Below are 23,189 nucleotides of genomic sequence, written 5' to 3'. Positions count from 1 at the left end.
CGAACTGATCTGGGGGTGTCAGTAACATTTCACTGACACTCCCAGCAGTTCGCATAGGGCAGTGTGAACTGCCGCCGGGAGGCATGCGATGCGGGAACCCGCCGCCGATTCGCGGCGTTTCCGCATCGCTCCAGTGTGAACCCAGCCTAATAAGCGATCATTTTTCTGATCGCCGTATTAGTGTCACAGGTGACGCTAGTTAGGCAGGTAGGTATTTAGGTTCGCCGCAGCTTTTTATAGCGCCAGGGACCCCCATATACTACCGCATAAAGCCCCCTGATTGCCCCCTAGTTAACCCTTTCACCAGTGATCACCATATAACTGTTACAGGTGACGCTGGTTGGTTAGTTATTTTTTTATAGTTTCAGGGCACCCGCCATTTATTACCTAATAAAGGTTTAACCCCCTGATCACCCGGCGGGTGTCATTTGTGACTAATAACTGTTAGGGCAGTTAGGGTTAGCCCCCTTTAGTTCTAAGGTACCCCCCTAACCCCCCCAATAAAGGTTTAACCCCGTGATCACCCCCCGTCGCCAGTGTCACTAAGGCAGGGTTCACATTGCAGCGGTTTATGAGAACGGATGTGATTCGCACCGCACTGCAGTGCAAATCACATCCGATCTCTGTGCGATTCGAGTTCAGCTATACAGATAGTATGGCTGAATTCGTGTCGCACCCGCCGCACCCGCCGCAAACTCGCACGGGACCCTTTTTTTGGTCCGCAGCAGAATCGGATCGCATGGGTGTTCACACCATGCGATCCAAGTTTGCAGATCGCACTGCGATATGCGAACTGATCTGGGGGTCTCATTAACATTTCACTGACACTCCCAGCAGTTCGCATAGGGCAGTGTGAACTGCCGCCGGGAGGCATGCGATGCGGGAACCCGCCGCGCATTCGTGGCGTTCCCGCATCGCTCCAGTGTGAACCCAGCCTAATAAGCGATCGTTTTTCTGATCGCTGTATTAGTGTCACAGGTGACGCTAGTTAGGCAGGTAGGTATTTAGGTTCGCCGCAGCTTTTTATAGCGCCAGGGACCCCCATATACTACCGCATAAAGCCCCCTGATTGCCCCCTAGTTAACCCTTTCACCAGTGATCACCATATAACTGTTACAGGTGACGCTGGTTGGTTAGTTATTTTTTTATAGTTTCAGGGCACCCGCCATTTATTACCTAGTCTCACTAGTGTACCCCTAAATTTAGGGGTGTCTACTTTCCAAAATGGGGTCATTTGGGGGGGGTTTGTGCCATCTTGGCATTTTATGGCCTTCAAAACTGTAACGCCCTTAGAAAGCCTGAAGGCGGTGCTTGGTTTTCGGGGCCCCGTACGTGGCTAGGCTCCCAAAAAGTCCCACATATGTGGTATCCCCGTACTCAGGAGAAGCAGCAGAATTTATTTTGGGGTGTCATTTCACATATGCCCATGGCATGCGTGAGCAATATATCATTTAGTGACAACTTTGTGGGAAAAAAAAAAAAAAAAAAAGTTTGTAATTTTCCCGCAACTTGTGGCAAAATATAAAATATTCCATGGACTCAACATGCCTCTCAGCAAATAGCTTGGGGTGTCTACTTTCTAAAATGGGGTAATTTGTGGGGGTTTTGTGCCATCTTGGCATTTTATGGCCTTCAAAACTGTAATAGGTAGTGAGGAGTGAAGTCAAATATTTACGCCCTTAGAAAACCTGAAGGCGGTTCTTGGTTTTCGGGGCCCCGTACGCGGCTAGGCTCCCAAAAAGTCCCACATATGTGGTATCCCCGTACTCAGGAGAAGCAGCAGAATTTATTTTGGGGTGTCATTTCACATATGCCCATAGCATGTGTGAGCAATATATCATTTAGTGACAACTTTGTGAAAAAAAATTAAAAAAAATTAAAGTTTGTAATTTTCCCGCAACTTGTGGCAAAATATAAAATATTCCATGGACTCAAAATGCCTCTCAGCAAATAGCTTGGGGTGTCTACTTTCTAAAATGGGGTCATTTGTGGGGGTTTTGTGCCATCTTGGCATTTTATGGCCTTCAAAACTGTAATAGGTAGTGAGAAGTGAACTCAAAAATTTACGCCCTTAGAAAGCCTGAAGGCGGTGCTTGGATTTCGGGGCCCCGTACGCGGCTAGGCTCCCAAAAAGTCCCACATATGTGGTATCCCCGTACTCAGGAGAAGCAGCAGAATTTATTTTGGGGTGTCATTTCACATATGCCCATGGCATGCATGAGCAATATATCATTTAGTGACAACTTTGTGAGAAAAAAAAAAAAAAAAAAAAGTTTGTAATTTTCCCGCAACTTGTGGCAAAATATAAAATATTCCATGAACTCAACATGCCTCTCAGCAAATAGCTTGGGGTGTCTACTTTCTAAAATGGGGTCATTTGTGGGGGTTTTGTGCCATCTTGGCATTTTATGGCCTTCAAAACTGTAATAGGTAGTGAGAAGTGAACTCAAAAATTTACGCCCTTAGAAAGCCTGAAGGCGGTGCTTGGTTTTCGGGGCCCCGTACGCGGCTAGGCTCCCAAAAAGTCCCACATATGTGGTATCCCCGTACTCAGGAGAAGCAGCAGAATTTATTTTGGGGTGTCATTTCACATACGCCCATAGCATGTGTGAGCAATATATCATTTAGTGACAACTTTGTGAGAAAAAAAAAAAAAAAAAAAAGTTTGTAATTTTCCCGCAACTTGTGGCAAAATATAAAATATTCCATGAACTCAACATGCCTCTCAGCAAATAGCTTGGGGTGTCTACTTTCTAAAATGGGGTCATTTGTGGGGGTTTTGTGCCATCTTGGCATTTTATGGCCTTCAAAACTGTAATAGGTAGTGAGAAGTGAACTCAAAAATTTACGCCCTTAGAAAGCCTGAAGGCGGTGCTTGGATTTCGGGGCCCCGTACGCGGCTAGGCTCCCAAAAAGTCCCACATATGTGGTATCCCCGTACTCAGGAGAAGCAGCAGAATTTATTTTGGGGTGTCATTTCACATATGCCCATGGCATGCATGAGCAATATATCATTTAGTGACAACTTTGTGAGAAAAAAAAAAAAAAAAAAAAAGTTTGTAATTTTCCCGCAACTTGTGGCAAAATATAAAATATTCCATGAACTCAACATGCCTCTCAGCAAATAGCTTGGGGTGTCTACTTTCTAAAATGGGGTCATTTGTGGGGGTTTTGTGCCATCTTGGCATTTTATGGCCTTCAAAACTGTAATAGGTAGTGAGAAGTGAACTCAAAAATTTACGCCCTTAGAAAGCCTGAAGGCGGTGCTTGGTTTTCGGGGCCCCGTACGCGGCTAGGCTCCCAAAAAGTCCCACATATGTGGTATCCCCGTACTCAGGAGAAGCAGCAGAATTTATTTTGGGGTGTCATTTCACATACGCCCATAGCATGTGTGAGCAATATATCATTTAGTGACAACTTTGTGTAAAAAAAAAAAAAATATTTTTTTTTGTCATTATTCAATCGCTTGAGGCAAAAAAATAAAATATTCAATGGGCTCAACATGCCTCTTATCAATTTCCTTAGGGGGTCTACTTTCCAAAATGGGGTCATTTGGGGGGGTTTTGTACTGCCCTGCCATTTTAGCACCTCAAGAAATGAGATAGGCAGTCGTAAACTAAAAGCTGCGTAAATTCCAGAAAACGTACCTTAGTTTGTAGATGTGACAACTTTTGTGCAAACCAATAAATATACAATTATTGACTTTTTTTTTACCAAAGACATGTGGCTGAATACATTTTGGCCTAAATGTATGACTAAAATTGAGTTTATTGGATTTTTCTAATAACAAAAAGTAGAAAATATCATTTGTTTTCAAAATTTGCGGTCTTTTTACGTTTATATCGCAAAAAATAAAAATCGCAGAGGCAATCAAATACCATCAAAAGAAAGCTCTATTTGTGGGAAGAAAAGGACGCAAATTTTGTTTGGGTACAACATTGCATGACCGCGCAATTACCAGTTAAAGCAGCGCAGTGCCAAAGTGTAAAAAGACCTCTGGTCATTTACCAGCAAAATGGTCCGGTCTGAAAGTGGTTAAAGCGGGAGTCCACCGGGACTCCGCGTTTTTTTTTTTTTTTTTAAAAGCCAGCAGCTACAAATACTGCAGCTGCTGACTTTTAAATAGTGACACTTACCTGTCCAGCGCGCCCGCGATGTCGGCACCCGAAGCCGATCGCTCGCTCGGCTGCCGGGTCCCGCCGCCATCTTGGGTATGGGAATCAGGAAATGGAGCCTTTCGGCTTCATTTCCCGGTTCCCTACTGCGCATGCGCGAGCCGCGCGGCGCAATCCGGACGGTCCCCGCTGCCTCTGGGAGCTGTGTGTTTCCCAGCAGGCAGCGGGGCACTTGCTGAAGGGGGCGGGCGCTTGCGGAACGTACGCCCCATTCCGCAGAGAGCTAGCCCGGAAGTGGGTGCAGTTACCTGGATTATCCAGGTAACTGCACCCCCCTCCCCCCTAAAGGGTGCCGATTGTGGCGCCGGAAGGGGGGGGGGATTCCGATGAGCGGAGGTCCATTTTAGGGTGGACCTCCGCTTTAAATACAGTAACAAAATTGAAGCGGAACTCCAGTGAATACCTTATAATCAGTTACAGCAGATTTTTCCTTTTGGGATAAGGGGTTACGTAAATAAAAGCTGATTATTTTAAGCACCCCTGCCAGCATTAAATGATCTGTATTATCTCTGTAATTGCGAGAGAGCTTTTCTATTGAAAAACCACAGACTTACTGGCTGGAGCACAAGATAAAATTAGAAGAATGAAAGCCTTAAAAGGAAATTAATACAGCCATCAAATTTAAGAATTGTTAATGTAATAAATGTTTTCATTTTGGTTTAATACTGCTGTAATAATTGGCAGAATAAAATGGAAACAGTAAAAATTTCCTTTGCCTAAAGGTTTTGTATATACAGTGGTGTGAAAAAGTGTTTGCCCCCTTCCTCATTTCCTGTTCCTTTGCATGTTTGTCACACTTAAGTGTTTCGGAACATCAAACCAATTTAAACAATAGTCAAGGACAACACAAGTAAACACAAAATGCAATTTGTAAATGAAGGTGTTTATTATTAAAGGTGAAAAAAAATCCAAACCATCATGGCCCTGTGTGAAAAAGTGATTGCCCCCCTTGTTAAAACATACTATAACTGTGGTTGTCCACACCTGAGTTCAATTTCTCTAGCCACACCCAGGCCTGATTATTGCCACACCTGTTCACAATCAAGGCATCACTTAAATAGGAGCTGCTTGACACAGTAAGGTCCACCAGAAGATCCTTAAGGCCGGGTTCACACTGCTGCGATGCGGGAACGCCGCGAATCCGTGGCGTTTTCCCGCATCGCATTACTCCCGCCGGCAGTTCACACTGCCCTATGTGGACGGCTGGGAGTGTCAATGATATGTTAATGACACCCCCAGATCCGTCCGCATATCGCAGTGCGATCTGCCGACTCGCACAGGAATCGGATCACATGGTGTGAACCCCCATGCGATCCGATTCTGTTGCGGACCAAAAAAAGGGTCCCGTGCGAGTTTGCTGTGGGAGCGATGCGAATTCAGCCATACTATCTGTATGGCTGTACTCGCATCGCTACGGAGATCGGATGTGATTTGCGGTGCGAATCACATCCGGATCTCCCCCCGCAGCAGTGTGAACCCAGCCTTAAAGCTACACATCATGCCGAGACCCAAAGAAATTCAGGAACAATTGAGAAAGAAAGTAATTGAGATCTATCAGTCTGGAAAGGGTTATAAAGCCATTTCCAAAGCTTTGGGAATCCAGCGAACCACAGTGAGAACCATTATCCACAAATGGCGAAGACATGGAACAGTGGTGAACCTTCCCAGGAGTGGCCGGCCGCCCAAAATTACCCCAAGAGCGCAGCGACGACTCATCCAAGAGGTCACAAAAGACCCCACAACAACGTCCAAGGAACTGCAGGCCTCACTTGCCTCAGTTAAGGTCAGCGTTCATGCCTCCACCATCAGGAAAAGACTGGGCAAAAATGGCCTGCATGGCAGAGTTCCAAGGAGAAAACCACTGCTGAGCAAAAAGAACATCAAAGCTCGTCTCAATTTCTCCACAACACATCTTGATGATCCCCAAGACTTTTGGGACAACATTCTGTGGACCGATGAGACAAAAGTGGAACTCTTTGGAAGGTGTGTGTCCAAGTATATCTGGCGTAGAAGGAACACTGCATTTCATAAAAAGAACATTATACCAACAGTAAAATATGGTGGTGGTAGTGTGATGGTCTGGGGCTGTTTTGCTGCTTCAGGACCTGGAAGACTTGCCGTGATAAAAGGAACTATGAATTCTGCTGTCTACCAAGAGATCCTGAAGGAGAATGTCCGACCATCTGTTCGTGTACTCAAGCTGAAACGAACTTGGGTTCTGCAGCAGGACAATGATCCTAAACACACCAGCAAGTCCACCACCGAATGGCTGAAGAAAAACAAAATGAAGACTTTGGAGTGGCCTAGCCAAAGTCCTGACCTGAATCCTATTGAGATGTTGTGGTATGACCTTAAAAAGGCCGTTCATGCTCGAAAACCCTCTAATGTAACTGAATTAGGACAATTCTGCAAAGATGAGTGGGCCAAAATTCCTCCAGGACGCTGTAAAAGCCTCATTGCACGTTATCGCAAACGCTTGGTTGCAGTTGTTGCTGCTAAGGGTGGCCCAACCAGTTATTAGGTTTAGGGGGCAATCACTTTTTCACACAGGGCCATGATGGTTTGGATTTTTTTTCACCTTTAATAATAAACACCTTCATTTACAAATTGCATTTTGTGTTTACTTGTGTTGTCCTTGACTATTGTTTAAATTGGTTTGATGTTCCGAAACACTTAAGTGTGACAAACATGCAAAGGAACAGGAAATGAGGAAGGGGGCAAACACTTTTTCACACCACTGTATCTATAGATAGATCTGTAAAGAGGAGTGGGACAAAATCCCTTCTGAGATGTGTGCAAACCTGGTGTCCAACTACAAGAAATGTCTGACCTCTGATTGCTAACAAGGGTTTTGCCACCAAGTACTAAGTCATGTTTTGCGAAGGGGTCAAATACTTATTTCACTTGTTAAAATGCTAATCAATTTAGAACTTTTTTTAAGTGCGTTTTTTCTGGATTTTTTGTTGTTGTTGCTATTCTGTCTCTCACTGTTAAAATAAACCAACCATCAAAATTATTGACTAATTATTTCTTTGTCGGTGGACAAACATACAAAATCAGCAGGGGATGAAATACTTTTTCCCCCTCACTGTGTGTATATATAAAGTGTTACAACAGTAATATTCAGTCTGTATATGCAGTAAAGTATGCTTGTTATACTCACTGTGGAACCTAAGGGGTTAATCCTCTGCATTGTGTAAAAAGGCTGTATGATCCCATCTTCCCTGGTCCTCCCCTTCTTACACTGTCCCCAATCCCTCTCCTGATAGAACAAAGCCTTGGGGGCACTCTGCACATGCTCAGTTTGGTGTGTATTGCTAGAAAGTTAATTTTTCTTGCAAGGGTGCATGTGATCAGCACAGGGCCAATCAGCACTGTCCAGAGAGAGGGCCAGGGGTCCTGCTGCCACATAGGACAGTCAGAGTAGAATGAAAACTCCTCCTACAAGTTTTAACCAACCTGCTATATACAGCTGATGAGAAAATGTATTTAGCAGTTAATATTTACTAAAATAATTCAATTTCCATGCTCTTTGTACAGTAGTTTAGTTTATGGTCCTGGGCCGACCACCCGCCGCAGTTGTACGGTGGCAGAATGGCACGGCTGGGCGAAACAACGTTATTTGTAACATCGCTTCGCCCTGCGGCCACTAGGGGGTGCCCCTGCTCGCCCACAGAGCTGATGCAAGTGCCCGGCGGTCGCGATCACCGCTGGGCTCCTGCGATTGCTCGAGGCAGACGGAGAATCGGGATCTGCGTGCGTAAACACAGATTCCGGTTCTCTGAGGGGAGAAGTGTCAGATCGTTTGTTCATACACCTCACCCCCCTTCAGTTAGAACACACAACAGGGAACACATTAACCCCTTGATTGCCCCCTAGTGGTTAACCCCTTCACTGCCAGTGACATTTTTACAGTAATCAATGCATTTCTATAGCTGATTGCTGTAAAAATGCCAATGGTCCCAAAAATGTGTCAAAATTGCCCAACCATAATGTTACAGTCCAGATAAAAATCTCCACCATTACTAATAAAAAAAAAGAATTATAATAAAAATGCCATAAAACTATGCCCTAATTTGTAGACGCTATGACTTTTGCGTAAACCAATCAATATACGGTTATTGCGTTTTTTTTTTTTACCAAAAAATATGTAGAAGAATACATATCGGCCTAAACTGAGGAAGCAAAATGTTTTTTTTATATTTTTGGGGGATATTTATTATAGCAAAAAGTAAAAAATAATGCGTTTTTTTCAAAATTGTCGTTCTTTTATTGTTTATAGTGCAAAAAAAAAAAAAACACAGAGGTGATCAAATACCAACAAAAGAAAGCTCTATTTGTGGGAAAAAAAGGATGTCAATTTTGTTTGGGTGCAACGTTGCGCGACTGTGCACTTGTTAGTTAAAACGATGCAGTGCTGAATCGCAAAAAGTACTCTGGTCAGGAAGGGGTAAAAATCTTCCGGGGCTGAAGCGGTTAAAGTCATGTTGGTAAGAGTAAATAAAAATGGTATTAATAGCGGTGTACATAGTACATAATCAATTGTTAGGCAGCAAATGGGCAATAATTACAATACATGGGCAGAAAAAAGCCAATTGTTACAGTAAGCAGGTAACAAATGCCCAAATGTGACAATATACGGGCAAGAAATTGGCAATACATGCATATATGTATAACCACTGCAATAATTAAAAGAGATCCCAATCCTGAACACCCTCCCATTCCAAGCCTCTGATGCAGTCGAGTCTAACTGGCGATACCTGTTAGCCCTTATACACACGGTCGGACATTCCGACAGGAAATGGCCGATCGGATCGCATTGTCGGATAATCCGACTGTGTGTGGGCTCCATCGGACTGTTTCCGTCGGAATATCTGACGGACAAAGTTTTAGAGCTGGGCTAAAACTTTCCGACAACATGATCCGATCGGACTTTGTCCGATTGTGTGTAGAGAATTCCGATCGGACAAAGTGCCACGCATGCTACTAGCCTGAACGTAGTCCCGTCGTAATGAAATAACGTCATCACGTTACGTACAATTGGATTTTCCAACAACTTTGTCCGACCGTGTGTATGCAACACAAGTTTCGGACAAAATCCGATGGATTTTGTTGTCGGAATGTCCGACCGTGTGTACAAGGGCTTAGACTTTCATTCTGTGACGTTGCTCTCTCCTCCTTGGGATATGGGTGATCTAGACTGTTAAGTAAATTTTGACTTATTTTTGGATGCCGGTGACCTTGTGCTCCACGTTTTTAGTGGTCTGGATTCCAGACCTTGATTGCTATTGAGTATTCGGATGCACTCAGTGGATTTGGTTATTGTAAAAACTATACCATATTTGAGCTTTCTTTTATATGAGGCTCTTGCATCGTATTTTTTGAGTGCTCTATGAGAGTGTGAGGGAGGTTTGAATGTAACCGCACCCTGGGATATTTAATGCTTCATCTCTACAAGTTATACCTTTGGAAGAGATATGAGATTAATCTTTGTGATGTTTGGCGGTAACTAGATTCATCCTGCTTTGGACATACGTCTGCTGTGATATCTGATGACAAACTAATACATCATCAATCCAATACCGGATATTATTTGAGGGCAGTTGTGATAATAGGATTATAAGGGCATTAAGTCCACGTACATGTTGAGATCTTTCTTCAATATAATAAATGATATGGGGGGCACCAAGAGATGTTTGGAACTAATGAAACATCACTTTAAATCCTATATGGGATCTTGAGCGAGTTCCGTCTTTTTATTTTACGTATATAGGGTCTGGCCTGAGGTCCACTTTGATGTCCATTTACTGAACATTTATTGTATTTTGAGTATAGAAATTCATAGTATTTACATACATAAAGTGTATGTGAATGATTTTCTGAATAGAAAGGAGAAAGAAGAGGGCTGGCTACTGTCAGTATATTTTTTACTGCTTTGTGGCTTTGGCCAAAAAACTGTACACTGTGTTGTTTATTGTTATTTTCAGGGCTTTTTTCAGCAGGAAGAAGGGAGAACTCAGATCTACCACCTCTGGCTCAGGTCTTCTGCTCCCTGCTCACCACTATCACTTGGTAACACTGAAGTCCAGCTTCTGTGTTTACAAGTGATAGCTTACCTCAGGTGCCCAGGGTTCAGTGCAGTCATGGGCAGGAGAGGGTGTGTGGTAGGCTGCACCCTCTGTGGTCTCAATTTTTTCCCTGGTGACCAGTTGTTGATGCTCCTACTGCATAATCTCCCTTGCAAGTGACTGTAGTATAGTATAGTATGCTGGGAGGTACTAAAGCCGGATAGGTGTTTTAGCTTAATATTACAACAAAGGTAAGATGTATGACTGATGGTGGAGCTTCTAAGGATGGGGGAGAAAATGAGGGCAGTGGAGGGAGGAGGGGGTTATATGCAGAGGGAAGAGCTATTATTTGATACCATTTGGCAGGTATGTGAGTGTGGCGGGCATGGTTGAGTTCCTGCACCTATTCTCTGAGAAAAAAAGCCCTGGTTATTTTCAATAAAAAATTATAGTTTTTTATACTACATGAGTAGTTTTGTAGCACGGTACAATATGAGGTATTTTGAGGTTGAGTCTTAAACCAGGTTTATTTTTCTGTTAATATTTGATGTTCTTGAATATTTGACAGCGGTGACTCTACCAGGTATATGCAAGCCTTTGTAGGTTGGGATCTTGACGACTCTTTGAATGTATTACAGTCTTTCCATTCCCACTTCCTTACCTCCAATCCTCATAGTTTCTTAGAAATCCCACACCTTCATATCTACTTTTTGCCCTTTTAATGCCATCTGACTTTACTTTTTCTTTAAATCTAGACAAACTCCTCCATGATGATTGAGGAACATTCAGCAAAATTGATTTTGCCACAAAATTTAATTCAGTGATCTGCTTTAGTTAATACGAGGGTTCTGCAAAAAGTTTATGCACTTTTTTATTTAATATAAAGAAGTGTGGAAACTTTTTGAAGACCCCCTTGTATATGCTTGAAAAATATGTTTTTTTTTTCTTGAGGAGAGTTTATTTCATTAGGGTTTTGTAAAAAAAACCTTGATTAATGGGGCTAATGAGGGGCTGTTGTTGGCACAGGATAGTTGCAGTGCAGTGCAAGATAGTTGAAAGGCGTTTCATAAACCTCAGAAAGTCCAGGCAACCCCCAAACTTTGACAAAACCATCTAATGTTTACCTTCCATATTGAATGGGATGCATTTATCTACCTAAAATGGCAACGTTTTACCAAATTTGTTTACTATTATTATTGTACAGGATTTATATACTGCCAACAGTTTACACAGGGCTTTACAAGCTTCTGATGTTGGACATTGCAATCTTACTTTAAAACTATGATGGCTGACAGTGGAACGTATAGTTTTGTTTTTTTGCGGAAAGAAGAACCTACTGAATCGCAGTGCATGCATACTGTACATGCAACAATGTTCGGGAAGGAAGGCAAATTTAGAAAAGCAATCCATCGTTTTCTATCTTTTATGCAAGCACAAGTTTGTTTCAGAGAGGCAATGCAAAGAAGAATAACCACAAACAAACATTCATAATTAAGTTTATTTTTTGTCAGATCACTGAACCATAAATTATTTGCTGCAATTACTGGATGTTGCGCTGAGCTGTTTGTATTTCTGAACCTTATTGACTAAATTAGCTCAAAGTGTAATGGAAAAACCAATAAGAAATCATCTCTTAAATGATCTAACGACAGGACGTTGAAGTATTTTTATATGATGGAATTATATATTTTCACGTCATTATTAATCTTTTTACTGCTTTCTTGAATCAGACAAGTTGAATTAAATCGTAATATGCCTGATTTATAAAGCAGATGTATATAAGACAAAAAAGGGCCATGAGGAAGTTCAAATTGCAGTATTGCATAGCAGCCAATCAGTTTTCAGATTACTGCAATCAGCTCAATGATTGGAAGCAGCAGATGATTGTTTATTACAGGTCACAGCACTTTTCACAGCTCAATGTGCTATGCGTTTTTTCGCACTAAATAAGACTATGAAGGAGTTTTAAAAGTGGATTTTTTTTGTAGTTCAGGGTAAAGTGGGGAAGAGTTAAAATCTCAGTCACCTAGATAAAAAGTGAAGGGAATTCTAATATTTTATAGTTGTTACTTGCCCCATTGACAATGTTCATTGTATTCCTCTAGCTTGCTTTCAGAGGTCTTAACGATGCCCCACGCTATTTAACACTAGATAAAGGTGTTGGCTAGAGTTCTGCTTTAAGTCATGTATGCATGTTCGTCTTCCAACATGCGCTCACAGGTCAACTTGTGTCAATCCTTTCTCAGAAAGGTTAGGGCAGTTTTAAAAACTAACAAGTGTCTAGAGAAAAACATTATGCATCTCTACATAATCTGATTACTAAATGATGATTCCAAAGAATGTTGGACAATTCTATAGAATAGCATAGAATATACAGTAATTGCATTGCTTGCCTTTTTTTTTTTTTTTTTCTTTTTAAATAATAGCTTTTACATCTCAAACATAGTCACATGGCTATCTATACACAACTAGAACAGTCCTAAAACACACACATATAAAATAAAAGTCTGCAACTTTTATTGTTATTATGACATAGGTTTTACTACATCTGTATTTGTTAATGGCAGTGCCTCTGTGATGATTATTCTATTCTACTTTGGATTAAGTTGGCATCATGGAGTGTCAATCTAACAGTCATAACCTGTTTTATCAGTTTAAATATAGTTGAGCTTTTCCAAAGAAATATAAACACATGGACAGCGTAAAATCTTTCAAAAGTCCTTTTGGCTCTGTGTGTTTAAAAATTCACTTTGTGTTTTCATTGTAAGGCATGGTAAGTTCATGTGTTGAATCAGAAATGGTATTTCATGCCACAGCTACCAGCATGTTAACGAGGAGTTAGATTCTGTCTTAATGGCAGTGTTACTTCTGACCATTCTCCTGGTCTGTTTATGACCAATTGCCAGAATTTCTTCTCCTGTTCCGTAGAATCCATCCAGCTCACAGGGACCTCATAACTATTACCTGAAAAACATAAAAATAGTTCCACTAATTGACTTATCACCTCATTCCTAAAACATTCTTTAATGGTGAACTCCAGGTAAACAGCTACATACACAGAGATTACATACATATACAGTGCCTTGGAAAAGTATTCATACCCCTTGAATGTTTCAACATTTTGTCATGTTACAACCAAAAAAGTATATATATTTTATTGGAAATTTAAGTGATAGACCAACAGAAAGTGGCACGTAATTGTGAAGTGGACGGAAAATTATAAATGGTTTTCAAAATGTCTTACAATTTAATTTGTGAAAAGTGTGGCGTGCATTTGTAGCCAGCCCCCCTGAGTCAATACTTTTGTAGAACAAACCTTTTTCGCTGCAAGTCTTTTTGGGGATGTCTCTATCAGCTTTGCTCATTTAGAGAGTGACATTTTTGCCCATTCTTCTTTACAAAATAGCTCAAGCTCTATCAGATTGGATGGACAGTGTCTGTGAACGGCACATTTTCAAGTCTTGCCACAGATTTTTAATTGGATTTAAGTCTGGACTTTGACTGGGCCATTCCAACACATGAATATGCTTTTATCTAAATCATTCCATTGTAGCTCTGGCTTTATATTTAGGATCATTGTTCTGCTGGAAGGTGAACCTCCTCCCCAGTCTCAAGTCTTTTGCAGACTCGTAACAGGTTTTCTTGCCCTGTATTTGGCTCCATCCATCTTCCCATCAAATCTGACCAGCTTCCTGTCCCTGCTGAAGAAAATCATTCCTGCAACATGATGTTGCCACCACGTTTCACGGTGTGTTCAGGGTGATGTGCATTGTTAGTTTTCCGCCACACATAATGCTTTGCTTTTATGCCAAAAAGTAAATTTTGGTCTCTTCTGACCAGAGCACCTTCTTCCACATGTTTGCTGTGTCCCCCACATGACTTCTCGCAAACTGCAAACAGGATTTCGTATGGCTTTCTTCTTGCCAATCTTCCATGCAGGCCAGATTTGTGGAGTTGCATGACTAATAGTTGTCCAGTGAACAGCTTTTCCCACCTGAGCTGTGGATCTCTGCAGCTCCTCTAGAGTTCCCATGGGCCTCTTGGCTGCTTCTCTGATGAATGCTCTCCTTGCCCGGCCTGTCAGTTTAGGTAGATGGCCATGTCTTGATCTATTTGCATTTGTGCCATACTCTTTCCATCCAGATGATGGATTGAACAGTGCTCCGTGAGATGTTCAAAGCTTGGGATATTTTTTTTTTATAACCTAACCCTGCTTTAAACTTCTCCACAACTTTATCCCTGGCCTGTCTGGTGTGTTCCTGGGCCTTCATGATGCTGTTTGTTCACTAAGGTTCTATAACAAACCTCTAAGGGCTTCACAGAACAGCTGTATTTATACTGAAATTAAATTACACACAGGTGGAATCTATTTACTAATTAGGCGACTTCTGAAGGCCATTGCAAAAAAAACTAAATTATTAGTGTGCTAATATCAATACTCAATACAATATTCTCGTGCCATAAAAATCAATAATTGTGTAAATAAATTAATAATAAATAGCCGTGTATATAAATAAATTAAAAAATGAATTAAAAATAAATGTGAATTAAAAATTAATTAATTCTCCGTAATTAATACACCTTGTATATAAATTGTTTAGAAAAAATAAATAAATAGAAATAATTGTTCCTTAATGCATTCCGTGCATATAAAAATCTGCTCCTGATGGGATGGATGAAGGATCTGATCAAATACAGATCTTCTATCTACACTGCAATCAAAACACTCCTGTCCGGTGATGTCCACAAGACTCAGGATATAATCCTCAAAATTACTTATCACTCAGTCCCATATATTTTGTCCACAGACACCATACCAAACAAGCTTTCACTGTTGTCCCGCATATATCGCTTATCTCTTGCTCCTTAACTTTTAACTTTCATTTGCTATAGGTGAGAAAAGAGACAGGGGATCGTGTACTACTGCGATATGTAAATAAACTTTATATATGCACATCAATCCACTCACAAAACCTTTCCAGTCAAAGCATGGGATAACGACAGAACATCAGATTGTACTCCTCCTCACAGCCTCTCCGTGTCTCTGAACACTGTGGGCTTGACGTCACCGGCTTCTCCTCCCGACGCATTGCGTCACAGGTCACATGACATTCTCCAGGGATCACCAGGCTCATTTCCCTTGAGAATGTCATGTGACCTGTGACGCAAAGCCTCGGGAGGAGGAGCCAGTGAATTAATTTATATACAAGGTGTATTCATTACGGAGAATTAATATTTAATTCACATTTATTTTTTATTTATTTATATACACGGCTATTTATTATTAATTTATTTACACAATTATTGATTTTTATGGCACGAGAATATTTTATTGAGTATTGATATTAGTGCACTAATAATTTATATAGTTTTTTTGCATTTGTACTTGTGAGGAATCACTGATATTGGTGCAGCTTTTATTATTATTATTATCATTCTTGATTATTTTTCACCACACCAGCGCTTGAGTATTTTGCACTTCTGAAGACCATTGGTTCCACTAGATTTCAGTTAAGGGTATCAGAGTAAAAAAGGCTGAATACAAATGCCCGCCACACTTTTTACATATTTATTTGTAAAACATTTTAAAAACCAATTATCATTTTCCTTCCACTTCAGGTCGTCCGGTTCTGGAAGGCTATTATATGACTCTCCTGATTATCAGTGCAGTCCCAACAGTGCCCATCAGTGCTGCCAATCTGTGCCTCCTCATCAGTGTCCTCTATTAATCAGTGTTGTCCACCAGTGCCCATCAGTGCTGCCTAGCAGTACTCATCAGTGTCACCTATCATTGCCTCCTCATCGGTGCCCACCAGTGCAGCCTATAAGCGCCCATCAGTGCAGCTTCGTCAGTCCACATAAGTGAAAGTGAAAAATTGCCTGTTTGCAAAATATTATAATAAACTATGCAAACGTTTTGGTGTTTTTTCTTCAAAATTTTCAGTCTTTATTTGTTTACTTGTCAAAAAATAAAAACAGTGGTGATTAAATACCACCAAAAGAAATCTCTATTTGTGTGAAAACAATGATAAAAATTTGTCATTCAAAGTGCAACAGCACTGAAAGATAAAAATTGGCCTGGGCAGGAAGGGGGTAAAATCGCCCAGTAGGCAAGTGGTTAAAGTCTATGATCAGATAGAAGTCACCTTGAAGTAGTACAGGAACTTTTTCCAAAGTCGGAGCGACTTCAGTAGTGCTAATTAAGGCAGCTCTCATTGACTAACATGGGTTTTCACATGTCATGTGACTGGGGTCTCACAAGTTGGATCCCAAGTCATGGCAAGGTGAACCAAGCCTAAGGGAGATATTTTATCTGGCCAAGGAGTTGTTTTTCTTTCCATACAGTCCAGAAATGTACACAGTCTTAAGACACAGTACAGCCAGGTGGGTGACACCATATATAGTCACGAAATAAAATGGTCTACGGAAAATGCAGCATCAAACTTATAAGATCAACCTTGTTCTCTTCTCCTATCAGCATGTCCTTTGTCAGGTTTTTTTTAATTTTTGTACATGTAACCCTCTTTATTGGATTTCTAGTCCCTCCCTGCCTTCTTCAGTCTGATTACTGGTTTAGGGCCCAGTCACACCAGATGCAGTGGAATGCACTGCATATACAGTCCAAAATCCAGTTATTCTTTGGTCACTGTACACACCATTGCAGTGTGAAAATGTACAGCAAGCTGTATTGTTGCACCACAAACACACACAAACACATGTAAAATGCAGAAATGTACCACAAGGCAGTGCACAAAAAATTAAGAAGTGGCCTCAAAACAACAAATTCTACCAGACAGATGCTTAGGAACAAATGAGCCACAAACGCATACAAACGCGTATAACAAAATAGTGTCAAATGCACGTCAATGCGCATGCCCTAATGTGCCGCTGCTGGTGTGAAAGGGCCCTTCCAGGGAATTGAAAGAAGATGATGACAAAACATACTGTACCCAGATACTCACACTAGTTGCAATAAAAAAAACTTCAAAGTGTCTGTAAACCCTTACAGACATGCACTAAATTGACTAGCCTCTGGAAAAAAAATCCTTCTACATAACTTGTACTTGTTTATCTGCAGCAATATTTTCTCTACGTCTTTTTTAAACACACAAATCAAAGGCTATTTCTGAGCTTCCAGGTGGCAGGGGGCAGAGATATGGCAACACATACTGCACAGCACAGTGAGGAGAGCTCAGTGTAATCTGAGACTTGAGTGGAGGAAATTGACCCCCCCCCTCTACACGGTCTCATAGGGAAACATGAGCAGCAGAGGCTGTCAATCACCTTCTATTTATTGGGGGGGGGGGGGGCAGGACCATCTCCTGGGATTGCCTTGTATTGAGTTAAAACAGTCAGGAGTGACTCACACATTTAGCGGAGGGAGGAGAAATCAGATAGAAACCACACTCTGTGCTCTGGATTGAGGCTAATACACACTATAGAGGGATATGCTCTGTTCATTTTTAATTTCAGAGGTTTACAAACAATTTAAATGATTTATAAATGATCACAGAGCTGTGTTAGTCTATGCCTTTTATTTAAATATGGAGTTCAGTTTTAAATCAAGCTATAGTACTTTCTTACAAAACAGATTACTGCCCTCATCTGTGGCATGAACAAAACCTTCATTTTGGACACTGCCTGTTGTCCCTACTGTAACTTGTTTTTTTTTGTTTTTTTGAGCCAAGTAATGACCAAACAAACAAATACAGTTAGTTAAAAAATTTGTTGTACTACAGCAGGGGTGGCCAACCAGACGAAGGCCAAGAGCCACATTTTTTACCGAGTTACCGCAAAGAGCCACACCATACGCATGGGCACACATGAACATCACCCCATCCTTTCCTCATACATACATACTTTTGCTCAGCTGGATTTATTGTAAATGTCACACACTGTTTTAACACTACAAAGACCACAGGTCAGTAATCTTCCTTTGAAAGTACATCCATGTGACAGAAGACAGCAGCTCATCTAATTTCCAAAATACAAATTGTCTTACAAACAGTGAACTGGTCAGGATAACAATAAACAGTTAATGGGTCTTCTAGCCTGAACTAGCAGTAAATTCTTCCAAAAAACATCACAGAAAGCATGCAGCACACACAGAGCTCTGGATAAATAAGTGAAAAGAAGCTGAAATGGTTAACAGCCAGCAGTGTGTCACACTATCAACAGACAGAGAATGTGCTGAGCAGATCTTATCAGTGTTCAGGTGAAACCATTATTAAAAAAAAAAAAAGTACAGAGCAAGACAGAGGGAGAAGGGAGGACAGATCAGTAACCTGCACACTTGTGGCCATACCTTTTTGTATCTCATCGGCTTCAGATACAGCGTGTTTCTCCTTCCTCTGCCCCCCTTCAGCCTCACTCCAGCGCCTATGTATTCAAATGTGGCGGGCTGGGGACACTACACGCTGATTGGCTGTTGATGTGTGGGAGGAGCGGAGGAGTGCAGAGACTCGGGCTGCCTGTCACCGCAATGAAACAGCCCGAACCAGCCCGAAGAGCCGCAGGAAACCGATCAAAGAGCCGCATGCGGCTCGAGAGCCGCGGGTTGGCCACCCCTGTACTACAGAGTCAATGGGGGTTATTTCTGAAAGTCGAATCCACTTTGCACTGCAAGTGCACTTGGAAGTGCGGTCGCTCTAAATCTAAGGGGTAGATCTGAAATTAGTGGAAGCTCTGCTGATTTTATCATCCATTCATGTGCATGCTAAAATGCTATTTTTAATTTCCTTGCCAGTCCCCCTCGGATCTACAGTGACTTTACTTCCAAGCGAATTTTCAGTGCAGAGCAGATTTTCCTTTAGTAAATAACCCCCAATGAGTTCATTTTCCAATGAAACCATGCAACAGTCCAGCACTAACTACTAACTAAACTACTACACAAGTACTACCATACAAATCAAAGAGGTTGTAAAAATCTGCTTGACACATGTGAAGGAATTCAAATTTAACACTAAAGCATCTGGTTGATTGCCAAATTAAAGTGGTTGTAAACCCTTACAACACACTTTGACCTACAGGTATGCCTAGATTAAGGCTTACCTGTAGGTCCAAGAAATATCTCCTAAACCTATACGGTTGAGGAGATATTTGCCCGAAGACAGGCACCGCTGTCTACGGCGCATGCGCCGTAGACAGCGGCGCGCAGGCGCACTGAGCGCTGCATCTTCAACGACAAAGACTCCCGTGCGCATGCGGGGGTTGACGTCATCGCGGCTTTGTCGATTGACAGCGGCGGAGCTGCGAGACCCCACCGAGAAGATGAATGCGCCGGACTACGGGGACAGCGGTGACTTCGCTGGCTCCTGTGTCAGGTAAGTGACACATAATGGTCCACTGTGCGATGCATAGTAGTCCATTATGCTTTGCCTTTGCAGGGAATGAAAGAGGAAGTTAACCCATCAGGGTTTACTTCCTCTTTAAGCTGAATGCAACTGAAAGCTTGCTGCACAAGTCCTTACATGGATGGGGAAGCCAGGGTATCTCCTATAGATGTCAAGGAACCAGATGAGGGATGAAACAATAATATGATGGTCAGGTCATCTTCTTTTGCACGGATATGCGTGTATGCACATTATTCGCAATGCTGCATATTTCCATTTGTTACTGGACTGTTTTACTGTTGACTACATTCACTTCGAAGCTTGTATTTACAGAATCACAGTTGGCATATTTGTTTACAGTTTACATAATTTTATTATTAGAAATATCTGTGCTATTCTGATAGAAATATGACCGCAAAATAAAGGAGCTGTATACAGACGAGTTTTACCTTTGCCTATGCTGAGACGAATGCCTCCTAGTGGTTTACTAGACATTGTTCCTTGGTCCCAGACTGTGAACTCTACGCAGGCTTCAGACAGGTCCTCTGAACGGAAACCGTCATATACCATTGTATGGTTGTACATTGGTCGTAGACTACGTGAAATTACTCTTGTCCGTTGAATACTGGATGGACTGTCATCTGGCAGGACACAACTAGACAATACATGAAAATGACTGAGAAATTAGTGGTAGGTAACCAGGGACTTGTACAGAAAGTAAAATAAGCAGTGACAATGACATATGACAGCATACTAAAATAACACAATGAGAGGGTTGAAAAATATTACAGGTACTATACCATTTTACATAAGAGCTGACTTGTCCGGCTTTATGAGGAACAAGCTGCTGAGCTTCCTTTACCCAAATGTGAAGTTCTCCAGAAGGTGGAAGACCTAAACCTGAGGGAAAGAAAAATGACTATATTCAAGAATTTGCAGAAGAAAACAGTATCATTAGTAGTAATCAGTGTGGGTTTATGAAGGATCGTTCCTGCCAAACCAATCTGCTAACATTCTATGAGGAAGTGAGCTGCCATCTAAATAGGGGGACGCCTGTGGTTGTGATGTCTGGATTTTACAAAAGCATTTGATACAGTTCCCCATAAATGCTTAATTTACAAACTGAGGTCTGTAGGCATGGACCAAAAGGTTTGTTCTTGGATAGAAAACTGGTTACAGGGACATGTCCAAAGGGTGATGATAAATAACATGTACACAGACTGGTCTGGAGTGGTAAGTGGGGTACCCAAAGGCTCTGTTTTGGGACCAATTCTGCTTAATTTATTCATAAATGATATAGATGATGGGATAAATAGCTCAATCTCAGTATTTACAGACGACAAAAAAATATACAAGGCAATAATTTCACAAAAGGATATAGAAATTCTACAGGAAGACCTGAACAAAATATCGGGGTGGGTGTTGGAATCAGACAGGAATTTATTATTATACATCTACACAGCTGTTGGTACAGCCGAACTCAGCCATATGGATGCCAGGCAGTTTCACATGTTTAAAAGCAAGGAATGTGACACAATTTGAATAGCAGAATGAGTTTCTATTCAGCCCACCTGGAATGTACTGAACTTCAAAGATGATATGGCGCCGGCTTGTCTGCAAGAACAGGGGACAGCTGGTGGGGCGTCCGAGATCAAGCCACAAGATAGCAATCCAGTCGGAGCAGTTGCAATTCATGGGTAAACACTGCCCCCAGAGGCCAAGTATGGCAGGACTGTTAGCCTGGGGGAGGAGACGCCCCAGAGACGCTGATTGGTCTACGGGAAAGAGTAGGATGGGCTATGGGGTGTGGTATGGCTGAGGTATGTTTGACAAAAAGGGTTGCGATCTGAGCTCTGTCTTTTTTTATTCCATCATGCGGCGTAGCTGCGAAGGTCGGATAAGTATGGCTTATATTGTACTTTGATTGTATGCTATGTATTATTGTAACTTCTATTGATACCTTATGCACGCTGTATTATTTCCATGGGAAATAAATAAGATTTAATTGACCTTAGACCGTGTATTGATTTCATAGCCAAGGGTGGTAGCATTGTGGTATTAACAATAACATGTGCTTGGCGTAATAGATTGATAGATTAGCTGAACTATAGGGACTAGACAAAGGAATACATAACTGATAATAATAAGACTAGACTGAGTTGATCAGTTACTTCATTTGGCACCCCAGAAGGCGTGTAAAACATATTTTTACACAGAATCCACAAAAATCTAAGGTATTTTTGTTTGAGTCCCTGTAAGCACAGATGCTCAAAGCCACCCAGAACTGGAAGTCATCTTTAGTGTGGACAAGATTAGCGCTGGCTCGCGAATTCTGAAACCACGCTTGGATGAGCAGGAAAATTCTGTGAGATATTTCACTGGTATAAACGCACGCGTAAAACCTGGTGAGAACTGTGACTGATATATATATATATGTACGTATTGTTGTGTTTGCAAACTTGTAACCAGAGGGCAAATTGGCGCACTGGCGAGATAAGGGACTGATCATCCCTGGTTATGTGATATAACCGCTGATTGACAGGATAAATCATACAATTTTGAGGGAAAAGTGGAAATATCCACGTGATTGTGAAAAAGCGTTCTGTCCCAAAAGAAATTCCCTATGACCTGCTATCGGGTAGAAGGACATTGAATAAGAGTGTGTTCTCCTAAAGAAATTCGTGAGTAAACGAATTTGTATTTGTTTTTTTTTGTTTTTTTTGTTTTTGGCTTTTTGCATTTTTATAATTTTTTTTTTATTTTTTTTTTTTTTTATTTATTTATTTATCTTTTCCGCTGTTTTTTTTTGTCTGTATTTGGAGGGGGACTACAGGTAAAAGCTAGCTTCTAAACAGCTTCCTCTATGTCTTTGTGTGTTTGGTATCTGATTGTTTAGTGTATTGCTAATGCACAGTGTTGGTTAGAGAGTGGCAGGAATTACCATACATCTTTGAGGAAAAAGTGGGGGAAATATAGGTTTTTATTTCTACACACGTGAGAGTGAAATAGCTCTGGTCCAATAAAACCAAAGCATTGATTAAGAGTGTGCCTTGTGTCTTGTATGCTGTAGAACCACAAGTCACTGGAAATTTAAACGGTTCGTATCAATTTTTTTTTTTTTGTTCGTTTGTTGGTAGGAATCTGTCTTTGTGGGGGTTATATGGTTGTTTGTCTAGTGTATAAGCAACTGGTGGAGCAACCTGGTGTGGATAGGCTAATTAGCATATCAATGGAAGCCATTGAAGGTTTCATTAGCAAGCATGGTGGGATTAGATTTCAACTTACTCACAAAGGTAAATTAACATATCAGTTTAATGAACTTTTAAAACAATGTAATACACATAACAGTCGCATAATTAATAAATCAAAAAAAGGCAGGAAACAGAGAATGGCCAATGCCTTATGCATGTTAATGAGAATGAAAGAAATTGCGGAACAAAAAGAATTAGAATGGTTTGCTGATAGAGAAAAAGTGATGGAACAGGTAAGTGATATATCAATGAGGATTGAAAAGGCTGATGCGGATGCTTGTAGTCGGATTAAACAATTAGTGGCTGAGAAATGTGTATTGCAACAGAGATTAGATGAATTAGAACAAACGTGTAAATTAAAAG

At 41.2% G+C, this 23,189-nt stretch overlaps 1 protein-coding gene across 4 annotated transcripts in view; it reads right to left on the bottom strand.

The window, feature by feature from the left end:
* Positions 1-11,723: 11,723 nt before the first annotated feature.
* The window catches only part of SYTL1 (synaptotagmin like 1), a 107,197-nt gene continuing 95,731 nt past the window's right edge, over positions 11,724-23,189 (bottom strand). For all 4 annotated transcript variants that reach the window (XM_077481022.1, XM_077481021.1, XM_077481023.1 and 1 more), the window contains exons 13-15: positions 20,376-20,475; positions 20,025-20,230; positions 11,724-13,207 (exon numbers count right to left, since the gene is read on the bottom strand). In XM_077481022.1, coding sequence (XP_077337148.1) covers positions 13,071-13,207; positions 20,025-20,230; positions 20,376-20,475 — 443 coding nt within the window. In that variant the 3' untranslated portion in view covers positions 11,724-13,070. The remainder of the gene's footprint in view (positions 13,208-20,024; positions 20,231-20,375; positions 20,476-23,189) is intronic.

The sequence above is a fragment of the Lithobates pipiens genome, unplaced genomic scaffold (assembly GCF_037356315.1).
Source record: "Lithobates pipiens isolate NorthernLeopardFrog02 unplaced genomic scaffold, aLitPip1_a1.2 Scaffold_16, whole genome shotgun sequence".
In the NCBI taxonomy this organism is placed as follows: domain Eukaryota; kingdom Metazoa; phylum Chordata; class Amphibia; order Anura; family Ranidae; genus Lithobates; species Lithobates pipiens.
Note: the sequence above shows the minus strand (reverse complement) of the source record. Positions and strands in the feature narration are given on the sequence as shown.